The sequence below is a fragment of the Cordyceps militaris genome (genome assembly GCF_000225605.1).
Source record: "Cordyceps militaris CM01 unplaced genomic scaffold CCM_S00002, whole genome shotgun sequence".
Lineage (NCBI taxonomy): Eukaryota > Fungi > Ascomycota > Sordariomycetes > Hypocreales > Cordycipitaceae > Cordyceps > Cordyceps militaris.
The window spans coordinates 5,288,886-5,304,827 of record NW_006271970.1 but is presented as its reverse complement, the minus strand read 5'-3'; the positions used below and the strand labels follow the sequence as shown (position 1 = coordinate 5,304,827).

Here is a 15,942-nt window from a genome sequence, read left to right as displayed (position 1 = left end):
TAGTTATAAGACCTATAAAGCCTTATAACTTATAACTATAAAAGGCTTACTATAATACCTTTAGAAGGTAATACCTTAAAGGCTTAATACTAGTTAGCCTATAATAGTCCTAGAAGTAAGGAGATAATAGTAAATAGAAAGCTTATTAGCCTTTAAAGGGTAATACCTTAAAGGCTAATACTAATAAAGGTATTAATAAAGAGCTAGCTAGCCTTTAGAGGGTAATACCCTAGAGGCTAGTACTAATAAAGGTATTAATAAAGAACTAGCTAACTTTTAGTAGGTAATACCCTAAAGGCTAATACTAATAAAGGTATTAATAAAGAGTTAGCTAGCCTTTAGTAGGTAATACCTTAAAGGCTAGTACTAATAGTACTAATAGAAAGCCTACTATAATACCTATAGAGGGTAATACCTTAAAGGTATAGAACTAATTAATTATAATACTTATAGAATAGCTTTAGTAGGTAATACTCTAAAGACTAGAGGCCTTAAAAGTATAATACTTCTAGAATAAACCCCTAGAAAATTATAGCTTAGAAGGTATTTAGTATAGTCTTAGGTAGTACCTATACTTATAAAAGGCTAGCTTTAATAATAGCTTAATTATAATATTAATAGTATTCTTAATACTTAGAATTTAACTAAAACTTAACTAGTATAGTATATTCTTATTATATAACTAGTAATATTAAATATCTATATACTTTATATAGGGGTATTCTTAAATACTAGAAGCTTAGGTAATAATACTAGAGTTATTAGCCTAGATAGTAGTCTTAATATAAATAGGCTTTTCTTTAAGGGTTTTTATAATAATATAATAAAGCTACTAAATCTAGATAGCTTTTTAGGCTATATTATACTAAGAAATATACTCTACTTTAATAGTTAAGTATATAATAATATTCTATAACTTTAAATACTAGGATATAATACTACTCTTTAAGGTAATAATAAAGCTATTAATAGATTTATATATTTATTAGTAGCTAATATAATTAGTATTATAATAGACTTAAGGTTTTTTATTAAGTCTTATAAAAATAAGTTTATAGTTAATAATACCTTTAATATATTATAAAAACTATTTTAAGCTAATAATATATTTTACTAGTAAAGTAGTTATAAATCTATAATAATAGTTAATAGTAAAGTAGATATTAAGCCTAAAGTAGTTAAAAAGATAAATTAAGCCTTTATAGGTCTTAGTATATTAGCTATTCTTAATAGTTAGCTATTACTTAATACTTTTAGTAGTAGGACTTATTAGTAGGTTATAAGGTTTATAGTTAAGAAGGCTAGCTTCTTTTAAAAGGGCTTTAGTATATTTACTTTAAGAAAGTATAAAGGTTTTTATATATTAGTCTTAATAAATATTAATACTAAAATAGTAGTTAATAAAGCCTATATCTATTATCTTATAAGTATCTAATAAGGCTTTCTTAATCTCTATAATAATAACCTTATTCTTATTAATAATAAAAAGATTATTAATATAAACTATAATAATTAGGCTATCTTTATAAATAAATAAGGAATAATTAAGCTATATAGGCTTAAAGCTAAAACTCTAAAGTATTTTATAAAAGGTTATATACTAGATCTATAGGGCTTACTTTAGCCTATATAGGGACTTTAGTAGCTTCTATACTTTCCTAAGGTATTCTTCTTAATATCCTTTAGGTATTTTAATATAGACTTTAGTATCTATAAGACTATAAAAGAAAGTAATCTTAATATCTATTTACTTAACCTTAAGGTCTAAGGTAGCTATAATTACTAATAGTAAGTATAGTATTAAAATTTTTAGTATACTTATAAATATTTTATAATAATTAAGTCTTTTATATTAATTAAAACCTTTTACTATATACTAGGATTTCTAGTAAATAACCTTATTATTAATACCTTTTTTAAGTTTATATACCTACTTACTTAGAAAGATAGTCTTATTTTTAAGCCTATTAATTATAATTATAATATAGTTCTTTACTAAAGAGTTATACTTATCTACTATTAAGCCTTTCTACTTTTATAAGTTAAGGTAAAAAATAACCTATTTATATATTATAAGTTCTTTATTATAAATAAGGTTATTAAATATAGTAAGGTTTATTATATTATTAAGATTAAAATAAAGTATATATTAGTAGTTTTAAAATACTAGGACTAATCTAATTAGAATTTTAATCTATATTATAAGTCTTTCTTCTTACTTAATAGTACTACTTAAAGCTAAAAATAAAGGTATTTTAAAAAGGTTAAATAGTATCTTATTAATACTAATAATAAAGATAGGATATAAGGTTAATTAAATATCTAGTAGTATTAATTTAAATTTATTATTACTTAATATATATAGATAGCTAATAAAGTTATTATTATTAGCTAGGTTATAAATATTATTATCTTTATTAGTAATTCCTAGTACTACTAATATAAAGGATATAAAGGGTATTATTTACTTAGGCTTTATAGTTAAGGTAGTAGGTATACTATAGTACTTTACTATAGAACTCCTACTAGTAGGTAAGTTATAGGTAATTAAAGTAATTTCTATATACTCTTATCTCTTACTAATTACCTATTAACCTAAAGAGTAATATATAGTTTTACTTTTATAGCCTAAGGTAAGGTTATTTTACTAAAGAAGGTTATATTTAAAATCTTTAAATAGCTAGTTAAGCTATTCTTAAAAGATAATATTATTAATAACTACTAGTCTATTAAGTCTATTAGTATTTAAGATAATATAGTTAGTTTAGCTTTTATATTTAATTAAAATATATAGAATAGTTTTAAGAATTATTCTTAAAATATAATAAAAGGTCTTTTACTATTTATAACTACTTATAATTTATAAATAACTAAGGTTAGGTTTATTTCTAAACTATAATTTATAAGGAATTATTTAGTTTATTATTCTTTATTATAAAGGTATACTATTAAAAAGTAATATAGGCCTATACTATAACTAGCTAGAATTTAATTAGTACTTTTAACTAATATATAATAGGAAAAAGCTTATCTTATAGTATCCTATTCCTAACCTTAATAATACTATTCTATTAATACTAATTAATAGTAAAATACTATAAATATATACCTAAAGAAATATAAGAGTTCTTAAACTAGGTTATAATATTCTCCCCCCTTTAATCTAGCTAGATAAAGTAGTATTTATATTTTAAATATTCTTATATCTTTAGGAAATTTAGTATTATATTAGGTAGTTAAGATTTCTTTTTAATAAAGAATAGCTAGTATATTCTAGTATAATTATTAATAATAATAACTTAATACTAATCCTTCTTTTAGAAGATAGGTAGGGTACTAATAATATTAGTATAAAGGCTTTTAAGAAAATATATTTTTTTCTAAAATAAATAAATATAAAGGCTTTCTTTTTATCTCCCTATAAAATAGCTAATATAATATTTATACTAGCTAATAGGCTTTATACTAGTAAAGATAGAAATAAGTTTAATAATATTCTATTCTTCTAAATATCTAAGTTAATTATACTATAGCTTATACTTTAAGTTATTTATTATATAAGCTAATATATTAATATTTAAAGTAATATAATTAATTATATAAACTTTAATAGTCTATTAAGTAATAAGAATAACCCTTTAATCCTTTATTATAACTACTCTTTCTTTATTAAAGACTATTATAGTATTCTTTATTACTAAGTAGCTAATAAAGAGTAGGCTTATTAAGGTACCTTCCTATAGAATACTATTATATAGTTTTAAAGTAGTCTTAAAGCTTTTTATAGTAATAATAGCTATTTTATAAGTAGTAGGTTTTAAAATAGTATTAGTAAGACCTTAAATATTAAAGCCTAAGTAAAGGGATAGGTCCTTTATAAGTTCCTTATAGCCTAAGATATAGTTAAATATATTAAAGTTAAATAGTATTAGTTTTTAATATAATAATATAAAAAGACTAAAATCTTATTTAGGTTTAATACCTATAAAAGTACTATCTACCTTAAGTTAATTAAAGTATTATAAGCTTTAAGAAATAATAAAAGTAAGTTAAACTAGCTTAAAGTCTATAAAAAGACTTATATACTATTTAAAGCTAACCTTTTTATATTTATACTTATTATTATATTTCTTAGTTAGGTATTAATACTTTTTATTTTATTAAAATAAAGAGGGTAAGTTTATTAAATAGAGTTTAAAGTATAGCTTTTAATATTACTTATTAAAGTAACCTAAAAGCTTATAAAAAGAATAGAAATACCTAATAGTATTAGGTTTTATTATACTATAAGGGGAATACCCTCTAATAGTTATTATAGTAACTAAAGTAGCTTATTATTTAGACTTTTTATTATTTTATTATTTAAGCTTAATAAGGTTAACTATAACTATAACTACCTATATAAGTATAGTTATAAAAGCTATAATAATATTACTAGTTTACTTTAAAATAAGATAAAAGGCTATTTTAGTAATATAGAAGTTAAAATCTTTATTAAGACTATTAATAAAAAGATATACTATTAAAGCCTTAAGGACTTTAAAGTCTTTATTAAGAGATTATTACTTAGCCTAAGTATTAATAAATACTATAGTAAGTTTCTTAATAGATCTATATTAAGTAAAGGTTAATATTAAAAGATAGTTAGCTATAGTTTAAAAGATAGTAATACCTTTTAATTTAAAATACTTCTTAAAGGCTATAATTATATTTAATATTATAATTTTATTCTTAATAAGGCTATAAATATATTCTTTAAAGCTTATATTAATAAGAATAATAATATAGACTTAATTCTATATTTATTTTTAAATAAAATCCTTTATAGTCTTACTACTATAAGCCTTAGTTAAGATAAAGCTATTTCTTTAGCCTTTTAATAGTAATCTACTAAAATTATTAAGTCTTAGTATATTAATTATCTTTAGCTTCTATTTAACTTAGCTACTTTTAGATTTAAGCTTTAAGATATTTAATACCTCTTTTAGTATTAAGGATATAATACTAAATAATAAAGTAAGTAATAAAGCTATAAGAAAATCTTAGTTTATATATAAGAGTTAAGTTACTAATAATATTACCTACTAAGGGAGTAGAACTTTAAGATAATAAAGAAGATAATAAGCTAAGTATATAGTCTTTCTTTTTAAACTAAATACTTTATATTTATTTAAAAGTAAGAAGTATTTATATAAATAATAAAGAATTCTTCTTACTAAATAAGTAGTTACTATATACCTTTTATAGTAATTAAGACTATAGATTATAGTAAGTAATTTAATAAGTATATTTAAGACTATAGATTATAATAAGTAATTTAATAAATATATCTATTTAAAGATTATAACTATACTAAGTAAATTTATATTATAATATATATAAAATAAGTATATAAAGTCTATATATAAATTACTAAATAAGGTATAGTAATAGAATTTCTTTTTCTTTATATAGAATTTTTATAGTAAATAGACTTATTAAATATACTCTAAATTAGCTAGAGTTTAAGGTCTTTCCTCTTCCTATATATAAAGAGTTATAAATTTCTTAAGTTTTATAGTAAATATTAGCTTATATAGATAGTAAATAAATTTAATAAGAAATTAATACTTTCCTTTATTTTATTAATAGCTTTTATAATATAAGTACTACTAGGCTTATAACTTATTAAGACTAATAGGGTATATATAGGGTAAGAGGTAAAGTTATTATATTATATAACTTCTATCTAGTTATATAGTATAGGTAAGTGCTAGATATACTAGGTAATAGGAGATTGTTCTTCTAGCTTTAGAGCTGCCTATTATTACTTATATAAATAAAGTATAAAGTATTAGGGATAAAAGAAAATAGTAGGTAGGGATAGAAGCTAGAGACTCTTAAAGGAAAAGGAAGGTAAAGGTATTATAAAAGCTAGAAGGCTATAGTAATAGTTAAGCTTAACTAGCCTAGAGACTTATAGGGTTAAATATAGCTCCTTTTAATATAAATAAAAATAAAGAAGAAAAGGAGAAACTAAAAGGCTAAGAGGTTAAGAAGATAATAGGCTTAACTAGTCTAGAGATATATAGGATTAGATATAGCCCCTTTAATATAAATAAAAACCTAGGGGGAGGGGAGGTAGTTAATAGGCTTAGCTAGCTAAAGTAATATAGGCTAGATATAGGCTAAGATATAAATAAAAACCTAATATATAGTATTAAGAGGGGTTTTACTAGACCCTTATATACTTTAGAATAAGACTATAAAGAATCTTATAAATATAGATAAGGTTTTCCCCTAGGTACTCTAGTTTTTCCTTACCTTATAATTAGTAAAGGTATTAGATAGGTTATTTAGCCTAATTAGTATATAAGAATTATTATTATATATATATTATAATATATAACCTTATAAAAAGTACTAATAATAAAGTATTAAAAGTATAAGAGAATAATAAAGAGGAATAGAAGCTAAGAACTCTTAAAGAAGAAGAAAAATAAAGATATTAAGAACTTTAAAAGGCTATTGTTAAGGGCTAGGCTATGGAGCCCGCCCTGGTCCTTCCAGAGTGGCCAGCGCAGAGCCCCCTAAAGGGGGGCCCCTTATAGGTACAACCAGACAACAATCGTGCTAGTATTGTTGTTACGAATCCTTTTGCCTTCCGTGGTCAAGTGGGCAAGAGGGTTGTGGCTGTAAGGCCACTAACGGCTGCGGGGCTGGTTGCCCCCAAAGCCCCTCTAGGGCCAGTCCGTTACAGCTATAGTAGTAATTAAGCTTAACTAGCCTAAAGGTATATAAGGCTAAATATAGCTCTCCTTAATATAAATAAAAATAAAAAAGGAGGGAAAGGAATTAAAAAGAAGTTAAACTTAATTAGTTTAAAAATATATAAGATTAAATATAGCCTTTTTAATATAAATAAAAACTAGAAAAGAGAGAAAGTAATTAAAAAGCTTAGCTAACTAAAGAGGTATAGGCTAGATATAGGCTAGGATATAGATAAAAACCTAGTATATAGTATTAAGAAGGGTCTTATTAAACCTCTATATACTCTAGAATAAGACTATAAAGAATCCTATAAAATATAGATAAGGTTTTCCCCTAAGTACTTTAGTTTTTCCTTACCTTATAATTAGTAAAGGTACTAGATAGGTTATTTAGCCTAATTAGTATATAAAAATCATTATTATTATATTTTTAATATTTCTATTTATATTTACTATACTTATAAGTTAAAAGCTTTTTAAAGTTATAAACTAACTTAATATTAAGTTATTTTACTTATTAAACTTATTTTTAATATTTTAGCTTATAAATAAGTATAAAATAGATTAAGCTTAGTATTTATTAATAAAGATAGATACTAAAAGGATTATAAAGTCTAATTAGTATAAACTAATAATAATAAAATACTAGTTTTATTTAGTAGTAAAGTTAATATTCCTTATATATCTTAAGTACTTTCTACCTATATAGGGTATTTTCGAGTATTTTGGGCGGCTACCTAGCTGTGTGATGTTGAGTAGCACTCGATGCTGGGAGGGGAACATGGTGACGGCAGAAAGCAGTATCTAGCATTCGCCAACCATGTCGATAGCACAATATGGCTTGTGCAGGTGCACGGGATCTAGCTGATGGTGGCACGAGAGATAGACACATGCTCACCGTTAGTGACGCCACTTGTTGTCGTTGGCGCACGCGCGCGGCACGAAGAAGCACGAGAAGCCACAACACTGGCCAATGAATGTATAAAGCCCAAAAGCTACGGTTTCTGATAAGTCAGAGGCGCGTTAACTACACTGGCTCTAAGGTAGTTTTGTCTTCCGTCTTCCTCCCCTCTTGCGCCACTTTTCTCCGCGCCCAACATATTTATCCTAATTTAGTCTGTAGAAGCAGGGCTTTTTCCCCCTTGGGCTCACAACCGACCGTCACTGAGCAGAGAGATACTGGAGTTAGGGAGCAACAGCTACCATTGTCGGTGTGGCAATGTGATAGTCTATAAACTTTTCGCCCTGCATTTTGCACTGGCAGCCTGCCGGAACCCACCGCACGGGTACACCCGCCTCACTTCTGTGCAATAAGTGGAGGTCACCCGCTAACCTGAGTAGGCCGGCGCTTAACATGCAGGAGGTAGTAGCCTCAAAAAACGCGCCCCTCGCGGTTTCACCTAGCGCCCGTTGTCCAGAGTGGGGACCAAATCATTCAACGATAGGCTGATGTTGCCCGGTTCTTTCGAGCCGACGGGGTGTCAAGGCTGGGTGTGCGGGGTTGTCTGCGGCCAAAAATGTGGTTGAAACTCTTGACAACGCCTCTTTTTTATATCCACGGTGGACGGGTTCTGTAGCCGTCGCATGGGTAGGCGAATCTGCAAATCGGCGCGTTGCGGTGCGTTGCGTTTGCGGTATGGGTAGTGAAGAGCATCGCCGAGGTGAGACGACGCAGCCGCCAACGGGGTTGCTTCGAACTCATCTTCCAACAATGAATGCATCCCGATGGTGAATGTCGCAGTACTAAACGGCCAAAGCGAGGAAGTTGTTTTGTCGCATGCGTCGGTCCGTCCAGTGGCACATCACAGCTGAGCCTACAAACGTTGCCCACCGGAGCAGGCGCGTAGAGTCACTAGTGAACCCCTGTAAATAGCAATAGTGTACTTGGTGTAGGGTGGCCGGCCAGTTATGAGGCCACTGAGGGTCCAACTCACCTTCCATGGCTGCGCAGAGCAGTTCTTGTCGCTTGTAATCGAAGTCGTGCTGCCAGCTCACAAGTATAAAAAGGCCTCTTCAGCACTCGTAAATTTTGAATCTGTTCTTCCAACACAAGCCCCCTTCTCTACATTAAGTCTCTTCCTCTACAAACCCAACAATGTGCAGTTACATCATTCCCACCAAAATGTACCAGAAGTGCCGCCACACCCGTCCCGATGGAGCACCATACTACGACCTTTGCCTGGGAGTGCAGGAAGGCAAGAAGGAGAGATGCGATCCTCTCATCACTGACCCTTCCAAGTGCAAGATTGTGCCAGGCAAGTGCCCGTCGTGCTGATCGTGAGTTTACCCTACCTTTGTATCCCTCTTCATTGCGCTAATGACCATTTTCTTCCAAGGCGTGACGAAATTTGGGCCTACACAGAAGCAGGTCAGACTTTGAGAATGGGGTTGTGTACTTATTTGTCTAGCTACCAATGCTTCTCCTACTACATCATCGTGTCCTTCTCTACCCTTCACAGCGACTGCCCGTTCATAGTTACTGTCGGCGTCTGGAAAGCCAAACCCCTAAGCCTCCTACGTGAATTACAGCTGATCTGTTTTTATGTTTCCCATGTGTCACCTTTTGCGAGCCCGGCCAGGAAACCGTCGACGTAGCGGAGGTGTTCCCCAAAGCTCATCGCCATACGTCGTAACTCATTCTTAATGTCTTCTTGCGTTGCCTGGCCTTGCAGTACGTATGGCGACGGGGCGTCGGGGAGCCGAGGCAAGGCCAATCCGCTACCCATCCCCATGCGGTTGTCTAGCGGCGCAGCGTCCCAGCGTCGTTCCGTAGTAGATCCATGGTCGCTGTCGACGTGGCCATTCCGTGCCGGTGAAAGGGTCTCAGGATCTGTATCAGCAAATTCACTTAGCGAATACGGGCGACCAGCCTCGAATTGCGGACGTATTTTTTCGTGCTCGTCTTGCGGAAGCTGGTTGCGATGCCATACGCTGTCTGGGGAGCTTGCGAGACTAGGCGCAGTCCGAAAATACCCCGCTTGATGGGCAGTCTGGTCTTGAGACCTAGGCAGTATAACGTATACTGAGGCGTGCTTCTCTAGGTCAAAAGGACTGCGACCGGGAACATCTGAGTCTGCAATGGAGTGTGCAAAGGAATGCGATGTGGAGGGGCGTGTATCGCTCTCAAGTGATGGTTCTGCCAAGCTCAAATCCAAATCAATCAAACTTACGACGGATGCACGGAGGTCGAAGTCTGAGAGACTGCGGCTCTTCCTCACAATGCCCCTGAAGCCTGTCAATGGCGCGGAAGGCTCCATCGACTGATGGAAGGCTTCTTGGCCCATCGTCGCCGCGCTCGCGTCGCCATCAAATGGGGATTTGAAAGTGTCTATCGTTGCGGTTGCAGGAGCCGCCATCAAGGGAAATTTCCATTCCTGTGTTCGACGGTGAGGATCGGCGTCTGTCATGCCTGTGGAGTGTCCTGAATGAGACAAACCCCCTTCGTCTTCACGATCAGCAGCAAGGCTTGGTCCTCGTGGTCTGATTGTGTCCAAGTCCGTAAAACGGGAGAGCTCGCTTCCGTCCAAGGATGCATCAAGATCGATGAGCGATTCTCGAACGTCAGAAGCTGAGGCTGTTTTGTCACGAAGTGGGAGGTCATTGATGGGGGCTGGCTGGAATAGCTGAAACCGTCCATAATAGAGTCTTGAGTTGTCATCATAACTTGAAAGTGTGTCGGGGTCGAAAATCTTCTCAAGAGGCGCCTTCACAGTGGGTAGCTCCGGAGGAGGTTGCCGTCGATATTTTCTCTTTCCTTGCACCGCTAATTCGTCAGGTGGTTGGCTGTACTCGATATCAGATCCATAAACTTCGTACACTTCTTGAGCATCTCCGTTGTTGAAGACGTGTTGTTCAAATGCCGCCGTAGTACTGAAGTTCCAGTCTTCACCAGATGCTGCATTGCTGGCTGGTTGGTCGGCTAGCCCTTGAGCTCCGCCGGCAGAGAAGAGGGAGCGCCGGTCACCGCCCTGAGACTCCCATAGCTTGAACGCGCGGACGAGATGCGACAGGGAGGAAGTCGGGAAGACCTTTTCCGTTTGGGATATATATGGATGCGATTGAATCTGCTGAATGTTTGGCCGCTCGATTGTATTGCCTTGCAAGCAATACGCAATGATATCTTTTAGACCTGTGGAATATTGATCGCCATCTAAACGGGGGTTATGGTGCTTTAGATGGGTACCTAATCGTGCGAGATCCATACCAAAAGTAACATTTGGCGGTTGTCCACAAGCAATTTCATATGCCATGGCGCCAAAAGCCCAAATATCGACTTCCGTGCCATATGAAGCAGATTCATCAAAGAGCTCTGGTGCCATCCAATGTGGTGTGCCTATAACAGTGGTTCTTTTATCAAATTTCGTCGCAATAACGCCAGCAACACCGAAGTCACAGAGTTGAACAGCACCTTCTTCCGCGATGAGAACATTTGCGCCTTTGAGGTCACGATGAATAATACCCTGCGCATGGACCCAATTCAACGCTTCGGCAACCTCGCGCAGGATAGGAATAATCCACTTCTCATAAAGGCCACAAGGAGCGTTTGGTCTCATCAGGGTAGAAACACTGCCACCAGCACAATATTCCGTGATGACCCATATAGATTGCCCTATTGAAAGGGCTTCGATAACGTGGTTGACGTTTTTAGCATTGCTTTCACCTAGCAGCTTCAGTGCGTTGACTTCCTTCATTAAATCGCCGTAGGTGTCGGCCATCCTCGGGTTCGAGATGTCCCCTTGCTCGATGTCGATGATTTTAATGGCGACGTGTTTGCGACTGGCCAGCGATTTCGCCTTATAAACTCGGCCGTAGCTTCCTTTTCCGATGAGCTCGGAGAATTGATATGGAGGTATGTCTTTGTTTGATTTCCTGCAAGATTCGATGATGAAAGCTTGCATGCTCTTCGCTTCGTCGAGCGCTCTCTGTTTCGTGGCTGAGTAGTCATTTCGACGGAGTCGGTGCGATGCCATGGCGATGATTGGGTTGGAGCGAAGAAGGCCGTATCGTGAGGCATAAACGAAGGCTCGCGCTCTATATAGCCATGTCTTGTAGGCTCTCGAAACTCGGCGGACGAACGTCGACGTAGATATGTACTTTGCAGAAGCAGAAACGCGCCCGAGTTTCAAGGGTCGACACGGAAGCTCGCGGCTGACGGCGGCGCCGCCCCCCGATTAGTCAACAGTCCCCGCTGTAAGTTTTGTCCCACGCGCTATAAATTTAGCCTATCTCATGGGCTGCTTCTACCTTACAAAGGGCAGCAATTTGCGCCTATTGTGTATGGCAACATTTGCTACAAGTAGGCTACATCGTCCCTGGTAGCTGTTGTTTGCATTTAGGCTTGTCGCGTTGTCCTCTAGTACGTCTGCTACCCCGTCTGTTCGTTCGTTTGCTGGCTCGTCCCCTGGCCTTGCCTCGTCAAGTCCAATCTCCCGCTTCTTCTAGCCGCCGTAACGACCCCTGGCCACCGCACGCGCTAGGCCGCCTATTCTAAGAATAACAGGTGGTTACACATAACCTATTCCAACTCCGTAGAGTTAACCTAACCAAGTTAAGGTTTTACCGCACTTTTCCTAGATAAGGCTAAGACCAGTATATACCACTACCAGTAACCAGAATAACCAGAATAACCATAAAACTAGTAGTAACTACTAATCTAAACACCTAATAAATAACTAAGCGTATATATTATTAATCTAAATAGTAATTACTAACTTAATATAAGGTTACTATAAAAGAGTTAAGCTTAAGCCTACTCTAGGCTAGGCTTAGCCTAAGGCTACTATAAGTATATGTTACGGGCTGGGCTCTGGCCCAGCGCCTTCCATAGTGGCCGGCGCGGGGGAGAACCCTTATAGGTGCAACCAGACAACAATCGTGCCAGTATTGTTGTTACGAATCCTTTTGGCCTCGTGGCCAAGGGGGTTGTGGCTGTAAGGCCACTGACGGCCGCGGTGCTGGTTGCCACCGAAGCCCCTCTAGGGCCAGCCCGTCACAGTATATTCTTAGTATATTCTTAGTATACTTCTTATTATACTATAGAAAATAAATTAACTAGTCTTTCCTTTTTTTCTTACTTTATAAAAAAAGTTACTATTATTATAATATATATTTATAAATACCTTAAGGTTAGTCTTTAATAATTAACTCTTTTCTTTATTAATATCTTTCTTAGTTATTAAGGACTAACCCTAGGGTATTTATATATAGGTATTATAATAGTATTAACTCTTTTATAAAGTAAGAAAGGAGGAAAGGCTAGTCTATCTATCTATAATAATATATAAAAGGGGTATATTAAAGGTATACCTATAATAGCCTTAGCTAAGCCTAGTTTAGAGTAGGCTTAAGCCTAACTTCTTTATATTAGTTAATTAAAAAAAAGGCTATTAAAAAAAGTAATAATAATAAAATTATAAACTAAATAATAAGGATTAGGCTAATATATCCGTATAGTAATAATCTTTATTAATCTTAAGCTTATCGCCTATATATCCCTCTCCCGTCCTAGCTCGTGTTGCTGCTCCAACCTGCGTTGACGCTGGTGGCAGCTCCACCAAATAACAAACCCCAGATTCTATCACCAACGCCCTAGCAACCAGCCAGGACGGCCTTGCATTCCATTGCAGCTGCATCTGCCAACCTGATCACTGCCCTCCTTATTTACTGAACCCTCGTTCTGCATTGGCATAGAGCTGCACCTGGAATCCTTTCTCTGCATACTATTCGCATCATTTAGTCTTGCCGCCTCTTATCCGCTGCACGCTGCTATTTGTTTGACCGACCAAGGCCCATTTCGCGGCCCACGTCCTCGGCCAACGCCCTTGTTGACCTTTCTCGCCGGCCTCGTCCTGAATCCGCAGCCATGGCCAGCTTCATGTCCAATTTCTTCCAGTCCGGTCGCGACAAGGCGGCCCAGGAGATCGCCCGCCCCGTGACGCCCAGCAAAAACACAAACAACAACTTCCTCAACCCGCTCAACACCCCGCAGGGAAGCCCCAGCAAGAAGACACACCCGCCCGGCGCCCACGACTTGCCCACGGCCTTTGACAGTCCCATGTCCCTCAATACGGGCGAGGTAGACACGCCTGTCCGTCTTTCGCGTCCTCAGACCGTCGTCACCCCGCTCTCCCCAGCTAGGACCAACGCCCAACCCTTTGACGAAAGTAGCCTTGTCGCCGATGATAGTGTCTTGCACAAGGGACCGACGCCAGGCAGTCCTCTCCGGAAGCAGGGTCAGGAGAATACCCCTCCGGTTCAACACATGACACATGCGGCGCTCTCGCGCCACCAGGCGTATGAGGGCAAGGAGCGCCCTCTTACACCGGTTACCAAAAAGTTCAACACATCGCGCGGCTTGACTGTCGAGGAACGTGAGATTCTGCAAAGTCCCAGTGTCCGCCGACTTGTTAATGTCACTCAATTATGTATGTTGCGCACCTTTTGCCTACTCGCAGCGCTTGCTAACAGGGCGCGCAGATTTTCTCGACTACTATTTTGATCTTCTCACTTATGTCGGTTCACGGCAGAATCGTCTCGCCGCTTTCAACACCGAGTTCCCTGCACCCCCGGCGACCGATGATGCTGTTTTCAACCAGATGTGGAGCAAATATGCCGGCCGCGAGCGTGCCAACCTTCGCAAACGCAGGGTCCGTCTTCGCCAGGGCGACTTTCAGATCCTAACCCAGGTCGGCCAGGGTGGCTACGGCCAGGTATTCCTAGCCCAGAAAAAAGACACGCGCGAAGTGTGCGCGCTCAAAGTCATGAGCAAGAAGCTGCTGTTTAAGCTCGACGAGGTCCGTCACGTCCTCACCGAGCGTGATATTCTTACTACAGCATCAAGCGAATGGCTTGTGCGACTGCTCTACTCTTTCCAAGACGACAAGAGTATCTATCTTGCCATGGAATACGTCCCGGGCGGCGACTTCCGCACTCTACTTAACAATACGGGTGTTTTGTCCAACCGCCATGCCCGATTTTATATTGCCGAAATGTTCTGCTCGATTGACGCCCTTCACCAACTCGGCTACATCCACAGAGATCTGAAGCCGGAAAACTTTTTGATCGATTCTATTGGCCACGTGAAGCTGACCGACTTTGGCCTGGCCGCCGGTTTTCTGGCTCCCTCACGCATCGAGTCTATGCGTGTTAAACTGGAGGAGGCGTCCGAGACGTCGGTGCCCTTTGGAAAGCCTATTGAGCAGCGCACCGTTTCGGAGCGTCGCGAGAGCTACAGAAACATGCGCGACAACGACGTCAATTATGCCAAGTCGATTGTCGGCTCGCCCGATTACATGGCTCCCGAGGTCCTTAGAGGGGAAGAATATGACTCGACAGTGGACTACTGGAGTCTGGGATGCATGTTGTTTGAGGCTCTGACTGGTTTCCCGCCTTTTGCTGGCGCCACGCCCGAGGAAACGTGGCGCAACTTGAAGCACTGGAAGGACGTGTTGAAGCGTCCTGTCTGGGAGGATCCCACCTATTTCCTGAGCAACCGCACATGGAACTTCATCACCACGTACGTACACTAACCACTCATTCACTACCATCGCATTGACTAACACGTTGCAGCTGCATTAACTCGCGTGTGAGACGCTTCAACAATATTAAGGACATTTACAACCACCAGTACTTTGCCGAGGTGGACTGGGCAACGTTGCGACAGACACGTGCGCCGTTTGTGCCCGAGCTCGACTCGGAGACGGACGCTGGCTACTTTGACGATTTCGGTAACGAGGCCGACATGGCCAAGTACAAGGAGGTGCACGAGAAGCAGCAGGCGCTCGAGACCATGGCCGACCGCGATGACGATATGAGCAAGAGCCTCTTTGTCGGTTTCACGTTTCGCCATCGCAAAACTGCACATGGCGAGGACGGCGGCAGCAGCAGCCCGCGCAAGAGGATTCCCGTCGACGACGCCTTTGGCACGATGCTCTAGCGAGAGCGCATGGTGGTGCCGTGTCGCAATCCGCACTGTCGGTGCCAGCCGCTGGAATGGACATATCGCCGATGATGTCGCGCCTTTTTTTTTTGTTTTGTTTCTGTAGACTTGAGGAGCAAGGCTGGTTCCTGCTATTCGACGTCTTTCTGTTTTTTTTTTTCTCGTCATTGCGATGTCTGTCATCCTGTTGTTGGTATTACAATATTTTAGTCTCCATTTTCCGCGCGCTTCTTCTTCATTTTGTCTGGCGGCTTT

General features: G+C 37.3%; 2 protein-coding genes across 2 annotated transcripts; one reads left to right on the top strand and one right to left on the bottom strand.

Moving 5' to 3' along the window:
• Window positions 1-7,482: 7,482 nt before the first annotated feature.
• Window positions 7,483-11,719, bottom strand: CCM_03601 (protein kinase, putative; the record flags this gene model as incomplete). The annotated part of the gene is made up of 9 exons (XM_006668752.1): window positions 7,483-7,613; window positions 7,648-7,744; window positions 7,781-7,856; window positions 8,029-8,149; window positions 8,287-8,492; window positions 8,684-8,811; window positions 8,839-9,063; window positions 9,108-9,238; window positions 9,310-11,719. The coding sequence occupies 9 exons, from the start codon at window positions 11,717-11,719 to the stop codon at window positions 7,483-7,485; spliced, it is 3,525 nt and encodes a 1,174-aa protein (XP_006668815.1).
• Window positions 11,720-13,611: 1,892 nt separating this feature from the next.
• Window positions 13,612-15,684, top strand: CCM_03600 (serine/threonine-protein kinase cot-1; the record flags this gene model as incomplete). The annotated part of the gene is made up of 3 exons (XM_006668751.1): window positions 13,612-14,119; window positions 14,226-15,264; window positions 15,318-15,684. 3 exons carry the CDS (start codon window positions 13,612-13,614, stop codon window positions 15,682-15,684), a joined length of 1,914 nt encoding a protein of 637 aa, XP_006668814.1.
• Between the last annotated feature and the right edge of the window lie 258 nt (window positions 15,685-15,942).